Source organism: Parasteatoda tepidariorum, chromosome 1, assembly GCF_043381705.1.
Source record: "Parasteatoda tepidariorum isolate YZ-2023 chromosome 1, CAS_Ptep_4.0, whole genome shotgun sequence".
Lineage (NCBI taxonomy): Eukaryota > Metazoa > Arthropoda > Arachnida > Araneae > Theridiidae > Parasteatoda > Parasteatoda tepidariorum.
Window position 1 is genome coordinate 17356052 of NC_092204.1, and position 21925 is coordinate 17377976.

At 27.5% G+C, this 21925-nt stretch overlaps 1 protein-coding gene across 2 annotated transcripts; it reads right to left on the bottom strand.

The window, feature by feature from the left end:
- Positions 1 to 678: 678 nt before the first annotated feature.
- On the bottom strand, positions 679 to 17720 carry LOC107437290 (GPN-loop GTPase 2). Of its 2 annotated transcripts, XM_016049228.3 has the most exons (7): positions 17582 to 17597; positions 15852 to 15964; positions 13104 to 13423; positions 9026 to 9188; positions 7921 to 8045; positions 5573 to 5671; positions 679 to 978 (listed from the first exon to the last, which is right to left on the bottom strand). In XM_016049228.3, coding segments are annotated over exons 2-7 (915 nt in total). In that variant the 5' UTR covers positions 15853 to 15964; positions 17582 to 17597; the 3' UTR covers positions 679 to 771. The 2 variants fall into 2 exon arrangements, with proteins under 2 accessions (XP_015904714.1, XP_015904713.1); XM_016049227.3 differs by lacking the exon at positions 15852 to 15964 and having other exon boundaries at positions 17582 to 17720.
- Positions 17721 to 21925: the final 4205 nt, after the last annotated feature.

Consider the following 21925-nt stretch of genomic DNA (forward strand, 5'->3'; position numbering starts at 1 on the left):
TGGCTTTAAAGAATAATGAACCAGAATTGGCACCATTGGATAGGCAAATATCATTTGAACCATGCCAAAATCACAAGTCTTCAAACTTGCACCTTTTCAATTTCATGGTTTTGGCATGGTACTAATGATGTGCCCAATTGACAGTGAAAACAGGTTTATCCCACCCACAGCATATTTTGACATTTTTAATCTTAAAAATAAGCAAATCAGTACTATGAATGTTTTATGCATTTTAAAAAGAAATTTAAAGGCAGGTAAAAAGAACTCATAGTTAAAAGGAAAATAATTCTAAAATTTGGGAGAAAATGAAATCCAAAATAAGAAAAAATAAATATATGACAAGCATTGAGAACGCTAGAATAAAAAATCATAACTTCCACCTTGTACAGCCATTGCAGAAATTTCTTAGTTGCAACATTTATACTTCAAAGTGTAAAACTTGGCATTTTAAGTTTTAAAAAATATATTTTTCACACCAATATAAACTAATAATTCAAACACATGTATATAAAATTTATTAATAAGACAGATATGATTTTAATTGTAAGTAAAGTAGTTTAATTTTTTAAAATTTCTCCTACTCAAAATTACAACGATTTTGAAAATTTTTTCCCAATGACGGTACAAGTTGACAACTATGAAAATAGCACAGAAACAAAATTAGTTATTTCATACAAATACGAGTTATAAATAAACATTTATTCAAATTGATACCTAAACAATATATTTACAAAGTAATTGAATACATTACATAATATTTAAAAGAGCTCACTATCTTCCTTTAGACACAAAACCATCCACATGTGAATCCATTGAAATGTATCGTTCCCTGATGTCTGCTACTTTGGCGTCCTCAAATTCTGCACTCATGGCACATGACAACATGTTCTGAATATTTCTATCTTCTTCGTTAATACCAAATAGGTAGCCATTTGCCTTATCTGCGCCTTGAAGCACTTTGGACATGCATTCCTTGAGCTAATAATGGAAAAAAATTTATTTTAATAAAAATGTCACAAAATTGTCAGTTAAGCATTGTTATTTAAAATGTTCTGTCAATTTTTGATAACTCAAATCTAATAGGACTGATAAAAAATTTTGATCCATCAAAAATTCAACTTTTGTTAGAAAATAATAGCAATAGTCCTATTGACAACAAATTCATAAACTCACATCATTAAAAGTTTAAGAATATTCAAGAGTCGACTTTCAAACAACTAAAATTTTAAGAAATAATCAGAGGGTCAACTTAGTCACCAGTAATAAAGGCGGGCATTCATTGGTCATGAAATATCGAGGCATTATAAACCATGACAAAAAAAATAAATAACTCTGTATCAATTAACCTCTTTCTAAAACTATTTTTAATATGTTAAGTACAATTAATTTTGTGTTTCATTTCATAATATTTTCTTTACAACCAGATAGTATTTATATTTATTCTAGAGAGTATTTCAAAAAATTTAACACAATGGAAAGTTTTAAGACATAGCATAAAGCTGGAAATTTAAAGATTCTAGAACATCATCTCTGTTAGATTCAATAATGTCAGCAGTGTTGTCATACGGATCCCACTTTGAAAAGGATTCTACTTCATCCTTATCTGCTGTGTCCCACAAGAAAATCATCTTCACCCCACCCAAAGAATTCAAAATTCCACATTTATTAATATTTTTTTAAGGGGGCACTTCATAATATCTATATTTGAGGGCAAATGTTGTAATCCGGAAAGAACAATGTGAAATATTTTTTACTTATATATATTTTGTAGACTTCATATTTTTTGTTTTTAAATTTTTATATCAGTTTTTTTTCAGCGGACAACTTATAAACATGATATAACAAAAAATAGGGAGTCTACTTATATACTGGGATATACAGTTTATAGTTAAATGTTATATCTTTCTTCTTCATGGTTGGATTTCTATCTACATCTATGATAAAATTAACTTTATTATAAATGTTAAGAGTTTTGAACTTATGCTAAGAAATCTTTAGCCATTTACAATTTATCCGTACAAATTCATATAGCAAAGCAAAAGAAGCAAAAGCTCACCCAGGACTTTAGTGAGTTTCAAATGAGTAAGATAAATTTGAATGCATACATCAACATTGAATCTTTTCATTTTCAATGCAGTATTGATATAAACAAAATAGACTAAACACTAACACAAATAACAAGGACAAAAGAAAACAAGTTCACTTAATTCCCTCAGATGTTATTCCTTTCTCCAAGGTTGTTACTCAACTTTTTTTAACTGCTTAAATCCATAGGATGCCTCCTTTTCTCTTTCTTTTTTTTTTCTTCTTTTTTTGAGAGAGAGAGAGAGAAAAGTAATACCCAACAAAAGTGGCCAATCTACGTGGACATTACAGATATAGTTTTTTTCAAATCAAATATAATATCTTCTGTGAAAAGTATGGCCTTGAAAACTTGATCAACACAAAAAATTTCACTAATTTTGGTTTGGTTAGAATGGTCATATAATTTAGTTCGGAAATACTCACTGCATTAAAAACTTATTTTTAATCCTTAAAATTCAAGTTAAATATATTTAAAGATATATATATGCCTCTTGTAAAAGTTGAAATAGAGTGCAAATTTGACACAGACACTGCTTTTTGCTCACTTGGCCAGTGATGCTAGCCAAACACCTAGAACTTCTCCACTAATCATACTCAAACCAACAGCAAAAAGAACATGCTTAAACGCTAAAACCCCGGATTTGATGGCTAATTTAAATCTTTATTTTTTGTCATAAATTGGGATTTTGATTGAAACTGCAATAGAACTTACCAAGAAATTTAAGTCAGCCTTTTCATGCCATCTCTAACCTCATAGCACTATACTTGTAAGACCACTTCTGGAAACATTTTTACAGTCTGCTATACGGTGTTCAAGTGAATGATGGTAAAAGACCAGTTTAGCACAGTATTGTGAGAGTTTTGAGGGAAAGATGTTTTAAGAATTAAAAGTCCTAACTCGATTATATAATTCCTAACTCAAATATATAATCATAAAAATTTTAACTAATTGTTTTATCTTAACTAATATAAGTGAAAATTTTGCTGTTTTTGATCAAAATTATGAACAAAGAGCTAGAGACAGGCGACTTTGGAGAAAAATTGTTAGTGAGGCCATGGTCCAACATGGACTGCAATGCCAGGGAGTTACTTAGATCAAAATTCTGAGACTATACTTCTCAAAGAAGATATTTTTTGATTTAGAAAAAAATTTATATCAATAACGTCCACGTTGATTGGTCACTTTTTCTTGGTATTACATCTTGCTCTGAAAAAAAGTTGAATAACAAGGTACCCTAATGCTTAGTAAAAAATTACAGCATTGATTTGGTTATTTTTTTTAAAAAAACTTTCTTTCAGATTTAAAAGAGAACATGGTCTTTCAAAAGAAATATATTTAAAAGGAGTAAAAGACGAGTAATCAAGAATAGTTAAGATAAAGTTAAAAAATAAGAGGTTTAAAATGTCATACAAAAGTGATTTATTCTGTATCAAGTTACAGCAAATTCACTAATTAAATCAACAGGAAGTGATAGTATTAAGCTTGCACACAGGTGTAAGACATGCATATCGGAACTTAAAATTTTCTGCAATTAAAATAGGTAAATAAAACCATACAAATAAATATAAAATCAACAAACAATTAAACTGAGCTATTAACGGTAGTTATTATTTTGTGATAAGAAATACATGGTCAGAGTCTTATAACTCTTTTCCTCTCATTTAAAAAGATTTCAATACATTCTGATAAAGTTTGCGGACTTTGTATCTTGAATAGAATAAGGGTTCTAATATTTTTTCAAACAAATATTAGAATTGGCAGCTGTTTCAAAAGAAATTTGGGATGTCTAAATAAAATAAATAATTCAAAAGTAAATTGTTCTTACAGGGGAATTATATAACCAAGTTAATTAATCATTCGTATCAATGATAGGGTATGATTTAAATCAGCAGAGAGAAATTTTCTTATAAAGAGTAATATTGGTAACTTTTAAAGCAAATGATTAAGAAAGTCATTAGTAAAAGTTGAACAGCAGTAAAATAAATGTTAAGAAACTAAATTGTAAATGTTATTCTTTGACAAACGCACAATACTGAAAAACTTGAAAAAAATATTAAACATAAATGTGATTTAAATAATTGGAAACTATGAAATAATTAACTTATAAAAATTAATGACTTTTAAGAAAATAAAGTGGTCAAAAAAAATTAGAGAAAAAGAAATGTAATTGAAATAAATAGTACAAACTTTCTATTATTAAGAACAATTTAACAATGATAGAACTTTAAAAATATATATATATAAGAAATATATTGTTCGTTCAAACTGAAAATTATGGAATAATTAATTTAAGAAAAGCATATAAGCAATTAAAATATTGATATTAATAAAAAAATGAATTTCATAAAGATTAGAAAAATTCAAAGAACAAAAAACTTAAAGTTTAAATTTGTATAAATAATTCTTTGATCAAATTCCATGATAGCATGCTGAATAAACTGAAGGAGATGAAATATAAATTCATTTAAAAGTATTTGTATTTATGAAATACGCATAAGAAATTCTCAATTTCAATTTGAATTCTCAATTTCAATTCTCAATTTCAATTTGAAATGGATAATGAAATTAAAGATGATAATAATAATGCTTTACATTGTACAACAACAGGGTAAAAAAATCAATGTGAATAAATAAATACTGTAAATAAGAGCCCTGGTTATATGAATGAGTAAGCTTTTATAATTACAATTATATAAATTATATGCAAATCATTAAAAACAATGGTTCACTGAACCTTTTAGGACTTAAAAAAAAGAGGAAGGGTAAAAAGTCAGCATGATTTTATGATTACAATTATTAATTTCCAAATTCAAAAAATTTAATCAACAAGCTACACATTAAACAAGAAATAGACTTATAACATATTTTCTTTAAACTAATAATAATATACATTTTAAAAAATTCTGTTAAACTGTTCTGTTAATTAAGTTTGTAAATTTCTGTTAAGTATACAAACAAAAAACTTTTAGACATAAAATTTCCTTTTACTGTCATAGTTTATTAATGTTTATACACACACATTTTAGCCATTTAAAATATTTCTTTAACACTATCTTAAGCTTGCAATAAAGTTCCTTTTCACAAGTTTAATGGGGGCTATGAATATGATCATTCAAATATTACATATTTTATTAAATAATATTAAGTTCAGCTGTGTCATCCCTGACTAATAATGATAAGATATTATAGCTGCTATAATCAAAAATAGTTTATTATACCTGCATCTTTTTAATTCAAATCAAAACTATAAACAATATTAGCACATGAGACTATTTTTTAATAAATTTATTTATTATTTTATTTTTAATTAAAATGTTTCCTGAAAGAAACAAAATCAAAAAATTCAGCAAATTGTATTTCCCATTTTTTCAAACAGAAAGTATAAAAATAATTAAATGATAGCACAAATAAAATTTTCAAAAATGCAGATAAAATTAACACTTACAAAAAAAAAAATTGTAATCAGTAAATTTAAAATATACTCACTTTTATACTAAGAACATAAAAGGAAACTAGACTGTAATCTTCTACAAGTCCCATTAAAGCTTCATTCAATTTTTTATACCTTGCCAAAAATGGATCATCCTGTTCAAAATTTATAACTATTAAATATATATTAATAAAAATCATTTTAAGTTATTTTTATAAGAAATCTGAAGTACAGCTTTTCAAAAATAACAATTTATAATAAATTTATTTTGATACAAAATAAGATATTGTTGATATCTATCTAAATATCATATAATTACATAAACAGAAAAAGGGATCCATAACGTTGATATGCATCAATGATCACAACTTCAACAAATTATTTTATTAGTTTTTAAAAAAAATTAAATTATAAATCAAAGCAAGAAACTAAAAATCAAAATGATTTAATCAAAAATAACACAAAGCAATTTGGCTGCAATTCTTACAACAAATCAGATAAAGGAGACACATGTTAAATGAATTGTTTCAATATAACTTGTTGCATTATGATAAACTAAGATATAATGTAGACAACATAAATAAAATACAATAGGCACAAAATTTTCTAAATAATAAAATAAAGAGAAACCACTTTTTTTAAATTGTTAGTGAGTTGGTTTTTGATGAATAACATATTTTCCTCTTCAGAAAAAAAAAAATTTTTGATGAATAGAAATTCCTCGTAGGAAATAAGATGTTTTTGGTGAATAACACTATGATTTCACTGATGTAAATAAAGTGTTTTTGGTGTAAAACGCTGTGATTTTCCCATAGCAAATAAGATGATTTTATTGAATAATACTGTAATTTTTTCATAGGAAATAAAATGTTTTTGGTGAATAACATCCTCATTTTCCTTAGAACATAAAATGTTTCAGTGCATTTTAATATTATAATATTTAAGTTCTGAAAACTGTAATAAAAACAATCGCAAAATAATATTTTAGAGTAGTTGGATCATAGCAAACGAAATCATGCCAAAGATTAATTTTATTTATAGAGAATATAATATGATTCACAAACAGAAATTTTTAAAATAAAATTTCAAGTTTAGCATAATAATCACATGAAAAAATGTAAAAGATATGACTGAAGATAGTTCACATATTGAGAAATCAGACATTTTTAAAGGGTTTAATTAAAGAATGGAGAGAAAAAATTAAGATAACTACACATTTAATAAATAAGTTCATCCAATTATGAAAATCTGCAATAAAAAAATCCACAATAACAAAAATCTACAACTCTTGCTTAGAATTTAAACTAACACTTAGTAGTTAAATTTTCAAGAAATGCTCTAATGGTTTAAAATTTAGTTTTACAACAAAAAATATAAAATTAGTTATTTTTAAAAATTATTTCTTTTAATAAATAATAAAAACTGGATTTATAATGTTTGCGTTCTTGCATTAAAAAAAAATCACACATTATGACAGTGAAAAGGATAATTTCATTTATTTAACATTTTTACATTTATTTTATAAGCATTTAATAATTACTTATAAAATAAATGTAGTTGCTTCATTTCATATGCATTATATTATTATGCCTTTAGGTAGTAAATTTTAAAAATTATTTATTTATTTTTTTAAAAAAGTGAAAATGTGATTAAATGAATTATTTAAAATTCACAAATTCTAAAATACGCAAAGATTCTGATCCTAAGCTGAGTGATGTTTCAGAAAATCTAACCAATTTGATTCAAAATTATTCTTAATTTTAATTGTTAATTAATTTGTTATTTTTTATTTAATTTTTTATTAGAAAGTAAGCAGTACAAAATTTTTATGTATACTTCCTAAAATAGTGGTCACTATCTTTCGAAATATGCCAACAGTTTTGACACAAAATGTTTATGACATCTGCAAAGAAAAAGACTATTCTGTTACTCGAGAATAACTTTCTACAATTTTTTTTTTTTAATATTATGGAGATGTAAGTTCAAAATCAAGTACATGAATGTTACTGAAAGGAACACTTATAACAGAAGAAAATAACACCAATTTAATGAATAATAATTTAGACAGTTCAAAACATCTTATGTCAAGGTTTTGTTTCCTATATTACGAATTATAGGCTACTTAAGAAAAATAAAACTATTTATTAAAAATTGTGCGGCACATTTAAAAAAATAACACAAATAAACATTAAAAATATATATATATATACTATTGATAGTTCATTGACTACATTTAAACATCCACCACATCTGAATAATAAATTAGATAAAAAAAATGATACACATCAAAATATTTGATATTGTAACTCCTATTATCATATAAAATAAGGAAATTATGAAGTAGCTTATTTAATATTCAGGCAAATTTTTTTTTACAGCAAAAAATAACAAAAAGAAATATTACCGATAATAAACTAACTATTTCCTGAAGGTCCAACACATCTGTATAATAACTAAGATCAAAATGTAACTTTCCATGCTTCTCAATTAGATCAGCTTTAGACAAGACATTAATATGAGGAGTTCCCACTGAAATACAATCAATCAAACATTAATAAAAGAATTACTGAAATAATTAATGAAAAATTTGCTATTTTAATATCCTTAAAATGTAAAAAGTTTGCGTGTGTTGTGCAACAAATATATATATAAAGTAAGAAACTAATTATTTTCCATTATTTCTGATATTGTCTCAGGTTTCCAAAAAAAAAAAAATTTTTTTTAATTAGGAAAAAGTTAAATCCATTAGCTTCCATTATTCTGATATAACAAAAGGGTTAACATTACATAAAAAATTTGTATGTTTTGTACTCCCAATTTATCAAACACCAGAAAGTCTTCAGTTTTCACTACATCTGATATTATTTCATGCTTTGCAAAATTATTTTGTTTGTTAAATTCAGAAAATAGTTAGATCTTTCAGTTTGCATTATTCTGATATTTTCTCATGCTTCTCAAATTACTTTGTTAAATTCAAGAAAAGGTCAAAACCTTTCATTTCTGTTATTCTGATATTATTTCACGCTTCCTAAATTATTTTGTTAAACTCAGGAAAAGGTTGAATTCTTTAATTTCCATTATTGTGATATTATTTCATGATTTGAGAAATTATTTCATTTATTAAATTCAGAAAAAAGTGAAATAATTTAGTTTCCATTATTTTAATATTATTTCATGTTTGTGCTTTCCATATTATTTTGTTTAATTCAGAAAAGGATGAAATAAAGGTCTTTAATTTCTATTATTGTGAAATTATTTAATGCTTTCAAAACTATTCCTTTTGTTACATTTAGCAAAAAATGAAAAAATTGGTTGCTAATAGAGTACACTTTAAAGCATTATAAGAATTGTATCAAATAAAAGACTCTTACTACTTAAATCTAGACTCTTGGTCAATATGGGATCGTCATAAGTGAATCTTATATTTAAAACCAACATATTCAAAATAAATTTCATTAAGAAATTCTAAATTCGATACACTTTTATATTAAAAATCTTGATGAACTTACTTTTCAACATTGTAGCAAGAGATGTCAACAAAATTGCAACAAATTTGGAAGGATCGCAGCAATAATGAGAATCAACTAAATGCACAGAACAGAGTTGGAAACCAGATTTTGTTAATGCAGATACAATATTTTGTACAGAATCATGATGAGTGTACAGCTCCACCTGTACAAAATGAAATTAATTATTGTTGAAGATAATTTAGCTTTCAATTGAAAAATTAAACATAATATCTGACATTCGGGAATTTAAGCTTTCATAATAAATTTACAGAAAATATAATATTTTATTTAGTTATAATTTAACTAGGGGTTGATGTGGCAAGAATAAAGATACCAGCATTTTAATGTTCAGAACAATGCAAAACTTATATTTATAGTAGGGCAACATACAGCAAACAGGCTGTCAATATTACTTAACCTTTTCGAGGCGGACGAGTCATACATGCATAATCAGAGTAAAAAAGATAAAACTGGTAGCCAAACTACTTTTACAGCAGTTTATTTGTGGGCAGGGAAATGATAGTTTGCGTTATTTAATTAACCACTACTTAGTTCGTAAGAAAAATTGTATAGTTACACTTTTAACACACAAGAATTGGATGTGTTAGATTTAAAGTGAAAGCAAAAATAAGTCTGTCAAATTAGCCATGCCTAAACTTAAGCTATCGCTTTTAACTTTTTAACATTTTGATACTGATTCCTTACTAATACATTTATGACTCGCACGTTCCAAAAGGGTTAAAACTGCATGTACAGTGAGTACACTCTGCATAAATGATGATATCTGGGTTGTGGATTATTTAAAAAGGCCCAAAATAAAAAGGAAATTTGAAATAGAGAAATGTGCAGGAAGACCATATTCTTCATCAAAGATTGTATGAAAACTGACTAGAATTGATTATTTTCCATCTACGTTAAAATTATTGTCCAATTATATAGTAACTTGACATATCTGTAAAATTTTTAAAATTTTTCATCAACATTTGCATATATTTAATTACCTGCGCGATTCACTCATAGAAAGACATGCCTTTCCTGAGCATTCTTCTAAATCAAGAGTCAACTTCTTATTAATTGCAGGCAAGATCTTATTCGAGCCTAAAGATAAGTTTTGCGAGAACACGGTTGACTATGCATCATGATAAAGCATTTGTTCAGCAGCTTTATGACAATTAATAATTTGATTGACATACAGATTAACATACAGATTACCGCTTAATTGACATACAGATGGTAAAAACAAAACTTATAACAATTTTAAGTTGGATAATTGCTTTATGCACAGACTATTACCTGACCAGATGATACATAACTTATGTAATGTTCTGAAATACAACATTAAATTCAAACAGTGAGAGAAATACAATTGAAAACTAGTATAGACAATTGAATAATAGATAAGACAATGTTAGTTACATAAAAAATGGAGATTTTCATGATAATAATAAGCATGATATTGGTTGAAGTTGCAATTTTTTATAGAAATGTGAAAATTTATCATGGAATTTACAGTTTATGCATTCTACACAGTGTAAAATAAAATCCAGTGAAACCTCCAGGAAAAACCACCTCTATGTAGCAACCTATTTACGAACACTTTTGGAAAGCATGGAACTTTTTCCTTAGACATTATGTTGACGAAAACCTTTAAGACAGACCATCAAAATATCTATGAGCAACCAGGCAAAACCTCTGCACCAAATGCAGAAATAGTCAAATAAAGAGATACAAAAAATATAAATTAGTTGCATTCAGTTTACAGCCTCATGTTGCAGTCGTTGTTTAATTATTTAAAACAGCTCTATCATTCATGATTTGGAAATTTGTTTTTACACAGAATTAAATCAGTAGGGAAAATTTCTATTGTCGCTAAATTTTATTCATTGATTCGGTTTTCATGAGGCCAAAACAATTGGCATTTCTGTATGAAGAAAATAACACTAACTAAAATTAAAATCACTTGTGAAAAATCATGCACCTTTAGCATTTTAAAGTAACCTCTAAGAGCAATCAACCTCCATTAACGACCATTTTACTGTGAAACAGAGAATGGTTGCTCCCGAGAGATTTCACTGCACTAAAAAAATCTGTTGAGAATAAAATCTATTACGTAACTAAAAAAACTACAGGTTATCAACATAATTAAGTTCAAATCTTAAAAAATGATCTTATAATGAAGTGTAAAGCATATTTTACTTCTACCAAATACTTTTTTTAATTAATACTTTACAACAAGGCATGCAATTTTAATTCTAAAAGTACAAGCCAGATAAAAATTATTGCTCACCACCATTTCTTAAAAAAATATATAAATATTTTTAAAAATTCTCCTAATTTTATTAAAAACGTTTTGGACACATTTATTACAACACATTTATTACAATGTAATAAATAATATTATCCTAAAATAATGTTCCCGTAAGGTCTCAATAGTTTCAATATCATTTATATATTATAAAATGCAATTAAAGTAAGAAAAATATCAGAAAATTAAAATTTCAGAAATACCATCTGACAATTGCAGTCCTAGTGCATTAATATTTAGTAATAGCAGTTGCTAGGTCAAAGTATTCGTCAAAGAGTTTGACCTAGCACTAAACTCTCTATTATTCTTGAGTCAAACTCTGTTACTTATTTTATCTGTTACTTATTAAATATTTACGCGTCAATAGAGTAGAAATTTTGTGCTCTGATGTACAATAATAAAACCAATGACATTTTATTATTTATAATGTATTCTAAATTTCAAGTAATATCACAACTCAAAATGATGTTTCACATTATTTCCCTAACACACAACATAAAAATAATATAAATTTTATTAGGCTCTTTTCCATTTTGTACACACAAGCGATACTTCATGCTTTGCAAGTCACCACATTCATTTTAAAAATAAATAAAAAAATTCTTCCTTGAAGGAAATGAACTTTTATAAAGAGGGCAGTTGGTTATGGCGTCACTCACACCCAATAACACCCCAGGACTCACACCACTGGTTGATGAGCTGGAAGTAGTGAGTTTGATCCTGCCAACCGGCATGTTTACGCAGTAAGGTGCACATTATGTTTATTATGGCTAAAAGTCCTCTCGGTGGTTGTGGTGTGGAAGTTTGAAGAGAGGGGTTCATGTCTACTGTCCACGTTGTCTGCCTAGNAATGAATCAAATATGACGTTTGCCAGTTCCACAATCAAGCTAATGATTTACAGAGGTGTCTGCACAAAAATCTGAAAGGGGATTTCCATTTAAGTAGATGTTCATAATTGCGTTTAACGCTTCCTGTTTAAAACCAGTACGTAATGTTTTTGGGTTTTTTTTTAAAGTTCATTGCTGAAATGTCCCTTTCAACCGCTGCAGTTCGGGAGACAGAGAAAACATCAATTCCACCATGCGCAGCATGTTGCTGTATTTCTAGATTAGAGGGTCATTTTAGAAGTGAGGCGCTAGACTCTTGTAAGATAAAAAAAAATTGAAAATGTATCACCAACATTAACGGGAAAATGGCCGTCCACGAGGACGTCGGATTCGAGAAATTCGTTGTCCGCGGGGAGTTTTTGACCGCCGAGGACGGGCGGACGGGTGGTTTTTCAAGCCCTGCTTTAAAATAAAAAATTTAAAAAAATAAATAAATAAATTAAATAACTGAATTTACCAGAGCCAGCAATATGGAAAAGTAGCTTTAATTTGTATACATTACAGCTATGCAGGAGGTACTAACATTCAAAATTAGCTATCAGGTATCAAAAGTAATGTTAACAAAAATCCAATTAGAGCAATTTCAAGTTGTTTTTACAACTTAATTCTACATAGAAATATATCTCATAATGAAAATGGGTAAATTATTAGCTATTTTCTATGTTAATTATAGCTTAATGGTTATATTAATTAAAATAGCTAAATTAAATAGGAATTAAATAAAAAAAACTATTATAAAAAGTAACACTTAAGCATTACTTTTTCAAATATTCACTGCAAGCAACAAAATTTCGTAACTCTTGGTAATTATGGAAATTAACTTATTTTCAACAGATCATTACAAAAATTTACTAAATAAATAAATCCAAAAAATATTCTTTTTACCTGACCAGGGCAATCAATAAGAAAATAGCAATCACTGAACTTCTTGAGTTCTTCTAAGAGCCAATCTACTTTCTTTTCAAGATATTCCATACAAAATATCAATCCACCATTAGGACCTAGTTTACTAAGCTCCATCACATTATCAACAGTAATCAAATGAGATACATCAATACTTGCTTCATAGGGCAAAACATCATTTCCAGGATCTAGATTTACAATTGCAACTCTCCTTCCAATTCCTTTCAAAAACTCACTCATAGCATGGCAATAGGTTGTTTTACCAGAACCAGGAGGCCCTATCACCAGTTGTCCATATAACACTGCAAAATTTTATATTAAAAGTTGTCAGCACATTTCTATACAGTGTTTAATCATTCTACAATATTCTTAATAATACATGAAATACATACAGTGTTTGTTCTCCCTTTGCATTTTTAGAAGGGCAGTCCACCCTGCCTGCCAATTTGTTGCGCCCTCTTTGACCTTTTCGTAAAAATAAGCCACCATCCCTTAAAAACACTGCCTTTTTATTTAGATTCCAATTTTAAAAAAATTAATTCATTTTTTAAATAATTTCACACTAGTAAATTCATGGAATTAATTCTGATTACTTTTGTCAGGATTATTCTCAACTGGTTAAATTTTTATACGTTCCTATTTTTTTAGGAGGTATATTGAGGAATTATTTAAGTGATTTTAAATTTTAAAATTATTTTTTAATACTTTTTTTTAAAAAAAAGGCATCTTTAAATAGTTATTTTCTCACAATTTTCAGTTTAAATTATAGAGAAAAGCTCTCAAGTTGTTTATCATTAATCATTTCTTCTTTAGTTCACTTTTAAAAAAAATTTTAAAAAATTGAGCTGTTTTTTTTTTTTTGTTGTTGTTTTTTTTTTTTTTTAAGTATGCCTTTAATTATTTTTTTGTAAACTACAAATTTTTCTCTTATTTTTATAATGAGTGAAACTTTTTGAAATGCACACATAAAATAGTATAAAAGAGTAATTTAAAAATTGTTGAGGATCAAATTCAGAGTTATTATATAATATTACACATCTTGACAAATTATTACGTTGTGAAGTGAATGCCCTTTCAAAACTCAAAACCCCTTTTTCTTTGTGAAAGTGCCCTGCCCTTTTTTATTCCTAGGGAGAACTTTGGTACATGACAGATTATGAGAAGAATTCTTAATCAATGAATTTGCTGTAAAATAAATTGTTGAACTTTATATCTAAATCTATAATTTAGAAAAAAAAAAAAACTGATATAACAAAATAATCAAAATTCTCTATGCATTTTCAATATCAGGGGTCTGTCTAGGTTTTTCTGAAAGGTACCTATTTTGTGAAAATTTAGACATAATTTGTNACTTTATCCGGGAATTCACTATAAACCGTGTTCACTATAGCGAGGTTTGACTGTATTACAAATCTTGACAAATTTTTAAGATGTGAAGTGAATGCCCTTCCAAACTCAGTGTTTTATTTCCTTGTAAAAGTGCCCTGCCCTTTTTTATTCCTAGGGAGAACTTTGGTATATAACAGATTATGAGAAGAATTCTTAATCAATGAATTTGCTGTAAAATAAATTGTTGAACTTTATATCCAAATCTATAATTTAAATAAAAAATAAACTGATATAACAAAATAATCAAAATTCTCTATGCATTTTCAATATGGATAATAGAAAAAATCTCCTTCAGTCACAAATATTTCCTAATGATCCTGGATAATTTTTTTTAGTCACCAAAAAAAGACATCCCTAAATTTTTGAAAAATTTGAAAATTTCTTCTTAAACTTAAATTTTTAAAGATTTTTCTTGAATAGTTTAATAAAATATTCTTAATAAAAGAAGTTCCCTGAATCATACATTTTAAAAAAAAGACATTTAGAGATGTATGTGTAGATAATAACACCTGCCAATAAGAGAAGAAACAATTTGCTAATTTAATGAATACAAAAGAAACTGATAATTATAAAGAATTAGATTGACGTCAATAGTGTAATAGTATTAGATTATTGGGAAGATTTAGAATTATTAACAGATTACGAATACAACAAAAAGGAAAATGACAAAAAAGAAGAATTTGAGTATTTGTAAAATCAAAAGAAAAAACAAAGATTTTAACAATTGAAGCATACATATATTATGCAACTTATTTTTGACATCTCAAAATTTGTAGTGTTTCTTTTCGAGTTCATGATATTGAGGTTTGACTGTAGTATTTAGGACTAAACGATACATTGATGCATCGGAAAACAACGATTCTATGCAATCATTGCTGATTCAATGTTTAGATTGGCAATTTTTTTAATCATCGCAAATCGGTATTTACTGAGTTATGCACGATATTTCCCGATGTATCATTCGTATTGGTGTCTATACAAGCGATGTTGAGCATTGTTTCCGATAGTTCATCGATGTCTGCAAGCTCCAGGGAAGAGCATTTTCTTCCGTAAGTTTGCAGTGATAGCTGTGGCAATAATCATCATCTTTCCTCATCTTTTTTACATCGTGAATCATCGTTTTGCTGACATAATGAATCCGACTTTGCTTGAGAATCAAAGCTTAGTTGAATCTCTTAGCTATGGAAGAGTTTTCTTTTGATTGTGTGAGCGCAAATCCTGTTCATATTTTCACAATCAATCCAGCCGTTTAGTGCTTTTAACCGTTATTTTGCAGATTACTTTAAACATTGAGAAATAATTATAAAAAATGCAAGATTTATTTAAAAAAGTGCAACTTACTGGTTGCAAATTTACGCAGTATTAAATATAAAACATTTATGTATCGATAAATTGCGATGCCAAAATCTTAACATTGCCCATTCCTGGTAGTAATATTTATATCAGTGGTAAACCTAAAGAGAAAGAAATGATAATATAAAAATTTTACTTCATTTGTAAATAATTATGGATTGTTCATCATGTAAATCTAATAAAAGTTGAAAAAAATACATAGGCTTTTGAGTTACTTCCAATTTATTTTCATGCTTAAGACTAGAATTAATGTCAATGTCCTACTTTTCAAGAATTGTTCAATTTATTTAGAAAGATTAGAATTCCTTTAAAGTTCATTTTTCAGATGATTTTCCTAATAGTTAGAAAAAAATGTAAAATATTCTCATGAAAAAATAACAATACAAAAGATAGAACTCTTCATTTCATTTATTGTCAATGCTTCCTAGATTAAACTAAAAAAATTTTTAAGTTTATAATTTGTTCATATATTTTAGTTAAGTTTATAATTTGATATTTTTAGTTCATTATTTCAAAATCTAATTAAATATTTATATAAAACTTTTAAAAAATTATATCATTGGGCAAAAACTGCAGTTCTAAACTTAATTTCAAAATTTCTAGAAATATTGAAAATCTTTATGCTTCCCCATTAAAACAAAATCTACAGAAGAATGTTTCAGAAGTTTACAAAAAAATTTTTCTGCTTATGTTAGGTTTTTCTGCTTAGGCTGCATACTTAAGTCTGTTCATATATCTAGGAAGTGCTCAATCCCTCTCAAGTAATACAATTTACTATTATAGACAGCAACATACCAGATCACTTTCATACAATCTAGTTCAATGCAGTTCTTGCAAAATCGATTATATCTACAGTAAAAACCTGTGAATCTCTATCATGGGCGTGCCGGCACACAATTTTCGAGAGAGAAAAAATTAAAATACACAGTAAAAACAGGTTTAAAATTTCACATTTGAAAATTAAATTTTTAAAAAAAATTATTCTTTTACAAAATATTACTGATTTATGACTTTTTAATGATGATTTAAGTATTTATGATTAGGATGATTATTCCTAATCCACACTAATAATTAAATTCGGCTTAAAACTATATCACACTTAAAGCATTTTAGCCAAATTATGTTACGTACCAGGGGTCTGTCCAGGCCGAATTTACTACCGTTTAGCGGTACCTTCACAAATTCAACTTTAGGAAAAACGGTAGTTTCACAAATTCAATTTTAGGAGAAACGGTAGTTTCACAAAATACTTTTTCTTAAAATTTTATTTTTGTATCCCTTAAGAAACCATAAGTCCATATTTTTGTGTTGATTTTTTTAACATAATTTTTAATTTTTCACAAATGATATCTAAATTTTCACAAAATAGGTACCTCTCAGAAAACCCTAGACAGACCCCTGCGTACATAAATTTTTTGAAAAACTGTCATTGAAACGCACTTTATATTGCTTGCATACATCATGAAATAGTTTTAAAAAATACCAAACTATGAACAAACAGTAGCAAATTGTGTGAGTTGTAGTTTAATATTCCCTAACAGTGCAATTTTTAAGTAAAATTATTAATTTAGCTCTATAATTCGGTGACAATTTAATTTCCAAAAAAATAACATAAAAACTAACTTATTGCATGAATGCCAAAAGTTTTAAAGATATGGGAGAAAAATAAAGGCAAAAAAAGGTTTTTGAGATAAATATTTGCATAAAATGTTACATACTTTTAACGAATTACTTCAACATTAACTATGAAAATATAACTCTCTTTATTACAGCGAGTCTTTATTACATCAAAATTAGGATACAAAAAAACATCAACATCAAAAACAAAATTGAGGGATGGAACTCTACGCTTTAACCTAACTCTCTAGAATTAAAAATAAATGATTCCAAAAAATAGTGTCTTAACAACCGTTGCTAAGATATTTGTGGTACTGGTAACCCATAAAAAAATCACATCACGCGCCATAGCGAAAAGGAAATTGCCAAGTCTTTTTTCAGCAAAAAAGAGCTAATTCTCCTAGTAAAAATACTTTATATCTCATTATTAAAATGATTTTAACTAATGTACTTGAAAAGTTTAAAGCAAGCCAATTTTTTTTACATGTGGGTTACCAGTTCAAGAATCGTAGGAATGCTATTCTTCTCTAATCCAGGCCGAGGTGTAAGTCTGATAAACAGCTGCGTAGGGACTGGCTGCGTAGGGACTAAGGAGGTACCGAAGCTTTAACAACATTAACAGCTTTTTCTCCCTTACTCGTTAGAAAAAAAAGTTAAAATGCATTTATTTTCCTAAAATAAATTGTTGAAATATGTCTGATATACTGCAAAAACATAACCCAGCAAACTGTGTAGCAATGAGGAATTCTTTAACTTCTCTCTTTTTATCAATACTCATGACATCCTGCCCTGATAACGGTCACTCGTAAATACAGTGACCTATTGACTTACTTTTAACGTATCTTCAAGAAAATCCTTTGGTAGCAGGAGAACGCCGACTTGCCTTTAGTAATTTCAGCTCCCACAATGCTCTAAAAAAATATTTATTTTCTTGTTAAAGTTAGTGCTTTTTCTGCAAAAAGATGGAAAGTTGCAAATTTGTTTCAACATTGGCCTATTCACAAAAAAAAACATTGATACAAAATTTCGGAAAAAAATAAATAAGCGAAAGGTGGCTTCTGATTTGTGAGAAATGTTAGAAGAAGGAAATAGCATACTCTCCTAGAATTTCGTGCGGCTTAGTGCTTTTAAGGAAAGTATATTCCTCTGAAAGTTTTATTAGTTTTTCAAATTCTAAAAGAATGTCAGTTAATGCAGGTTCAAGTTACTCTTTGCTTTATACTAAAAGCTGGTTACAAAATTTCTTACTTTCCTTCAGTTGAATAATGATTCTATAAATTTTCTTTTTCAAAATGTAATATTAATTTAAATGTTTTATAATGATTTTGTTTTCTGTCAATTTTATGAATCTATGATTTGTCTAGAATGCTTCAATTTTAGTTTTAAAAAAATTTCAAAAACAGAAAAACTGTTTTCTCTTTAATTAATATAAAATAATGGGAATTTGCTTGATTAGTATTGATATTTTTTCTTTCTAAAATCAGTTATAAATCTTGGTTCTTTTTTTCCTCCATTCTATTGCGTTTTCTATTATTTATTTATTTATTTTGTTCATTTTATTAAGTTTATTTATTTATTTTAATTATTTACTTCATCTAATTTATTCGCGCTCGACTTCACGTGAAAGGTCGTCGGGCTACCAAAGCGGGGGTGCCATCCCGTCTGCAGAAGATCAAAATTGTGATGGCATGTCTTCGGATCATCCTCAGGGATGTTTCCCAGACCGTCGCCAATAGCCCATTGTGCAGCTACAGTCACTCGAATTCGAGTGACTGTATAGTGCGACGTAAATGAACAACAACGACAACATTTAATTTATTCATTTATTTATTTATTTATATATTTAATTTATTTATTTATAATTTTTCTGGTGCTTTAAAATATTTCTTATTTAAATTAAAATCATTAGTAAGCTTTTCTTTAAGTTTATCCACGAGTTGAAGCAGACTTAAAATTTTTTTTATATTTTGCCATTTCATTGATTTAATTTCGATCAGATTTCGAAATTTTACGTGTTTCTACATTGTTGTCACTTAGTTTTCCTTATTTGCAATTTTCTCAATATTAAACTTTCAATTATGTTAAATTGGAACAAAACGGAAAATTATAACGTTGCTCCTAATCTCTCTTCTCGATAAATTATTACCCTAAATGCAGGATAATTTTTTTTTAAAAAAATAAAAGTTCAAAATATTACTCTTTCATTTTTTTATATTTTAAATCTCCGGGTTATATTTATATTTTACTTAGTTTATTGCGCATTATTCCTCATTTTCTTCAAATAGCAATAATTTAAGAATGTCTTAAATATTAACAAATTAAGAATTGCATCACTGTATTAAGCTTTTTTTTCCTAATGTCTGATAAAAATTTTGAGAAGCGTTTATCTAAAAAAATCGCTATAAGAGCGTTAGCCAATTGTTTTTTAAGCAATAAATTTACGTACATGTTTAATTAAGAAGTTTTAATGACTAATTTTCCCTTCTTATTTTTTCTTCTTTTTTTTTGTTAAGATAATAATGTCGTTTTTGCTACATTAAATTGCAAAATATATTTTAACAAGTTTTTTGTTTTAATCAGTGAGGTAAATATCCTCGTTATCAGTAGCCTTTAGCTGTATAGCCTGCAAAGTTTTAGTGCCAGACTCATAAAAATCAATTGTATTATTGAGTAAAATATCATAAGCAGGCATTTTGGAAATGTCATAGTGATCAAAATATATGAATATATGATGGTGTAAGGACCGGCAATGATGATGGATCCTACCTTATTCCTTAAATTTTACATGACCACACTGTGCAAAACAATCCCTGGAAAATAAATAATAAACAGGGTTAGGGAAAAAAATCCAGGAGAATTATTCTAAGGTGAATGGAATAAGAAACGTATTAATATTAATATTTATAGTACAGATGATATTGTAATAGAATTAAATAGCCCACGAATTATTTCGGTTCACAAAATGAAACCTACATTTATTTTTAAAAATTCAAATTAACTGCATGCTATATCTATTTCTAACACAATTTTTTTTTATGATTTTAACTGCTGCTGTGAAATGGGGAAATTTCTTAAAATCCCTGACTTGGAACTTACATTTTAAAAACCTCGGACTCAATCCCATCACTGAATTTAAATTATTATGTATTTCTCAATTGACAGATGAGTATGTTAATTCAGAGAAATTACGTTTTGTTGTCTAATTCTATATTTTAATTAACAGTTAGTCCTAATTTAATAGCATATCTAAAGTCACCCCTTTCATCCATTATGATCGGCACTTGGTTCCTGAAAATCCGTTCATTCGAACAATAGTTATACAGATTTTTATAATTTTTTTTTTTTTTTTTTTTTGCACACTATACGATTGTGCTGTTTGCACAACTCTGAAAATAAACATTAGGAAAGTAGTTGACATATTTAAATGCAATTCACTTGCAAATATCGGTACTCAAAAATCAAATTGACCAAGCCAAAGTGGAATGGGTAACAAAATGAACAAAATTCAAAAGTAGTAATTTGAAAATCGAGTTAGTTAAATTAATAGTGAAAGAGCAGATAATTTTTGAAAATTGTAAATCTGGTAGGGTAGACTAGTATCAGGTTATGAATCTAGATAGGTTATGCAAATAGTTTTTGAGGCACCATAAATTAAAATATAAGTTCTGATATATTCGCAATTTTATATCTGTTGCAATGAGTTAGATACATTTCCTAAGCTTGTCTCACTTACCTTAATCATTTTGCACTATTTTCTTTTCTTCCTCCGTATTATTATTTCAGTCCTTCCTTCCTTCCTCAATGGCACGACAGCCCCTGGCTTTCTCAATCAACTTCCTCCAGGCCTGCCTTCGCCTGGCAGTTGTCTTCCAGTTTGAGACTTTTAAGACTGAAAAGTCTCTTTCCACGCAGTCGGCCCATCTCAGCTTTGGTCGACCTCTGGGCCTTGATCCGATGGGCTGAGCCAAAAAGATTATGTTTGTCGAACGCTCTCTGTTCATTCGAATGATGTGATCAGCCCATTTTATTTCAGTCCAGTTATTATTATTTTATACATAGTATTCATTCATCTTAAGTATGGCTTTTGAAAAGTATTAATTTTCATTCATTGTTTGCCCAGGTCCCTTTAATTAGGAAAAGTAGACTCCAAAGAAATCCGTGGAACACAATCCGGGAAGTCCGGTTCTAAATTATTAATTTTACAGAAAAATGTCACGTCTGCATTTGTAGGAAAGATAATTTCCTACAAATTTCATATAAATTAATTTATACGATGAAAATATTTTGTTGAAACTCGTGCGTTTTTGGTTTATTTCTATTTGTTTGTAAAAAAACTTATAAAAGCCATATAATTATTTTATTCATTTCCCTATACTTACCAAATTCAAAGCAACAATTTTATTTTCTAATTATTAGTACTTTTTGTCAGCATTTTTCGCTTAGAA

Excerpts from the sequence above, each read along its gene's own strand:
- LOC107437290 (XM_016049227.3), bottom strand. Across the intron at positions 5,672-7,920 it reads AAATAGTTAGTTTATTATCG|GATGATCCATTTTTGGCAAG; the intron begins GTAATATTTCTT and ends AATTTTGAACAG. Across the intron at positions 979-5,572 it reads TTTATGTTCTTAGTATAAAA|CTCAAGGAATGCATGTCCAA; the intron begins GTGAGTATATTT and ends TTCCATTATTAG.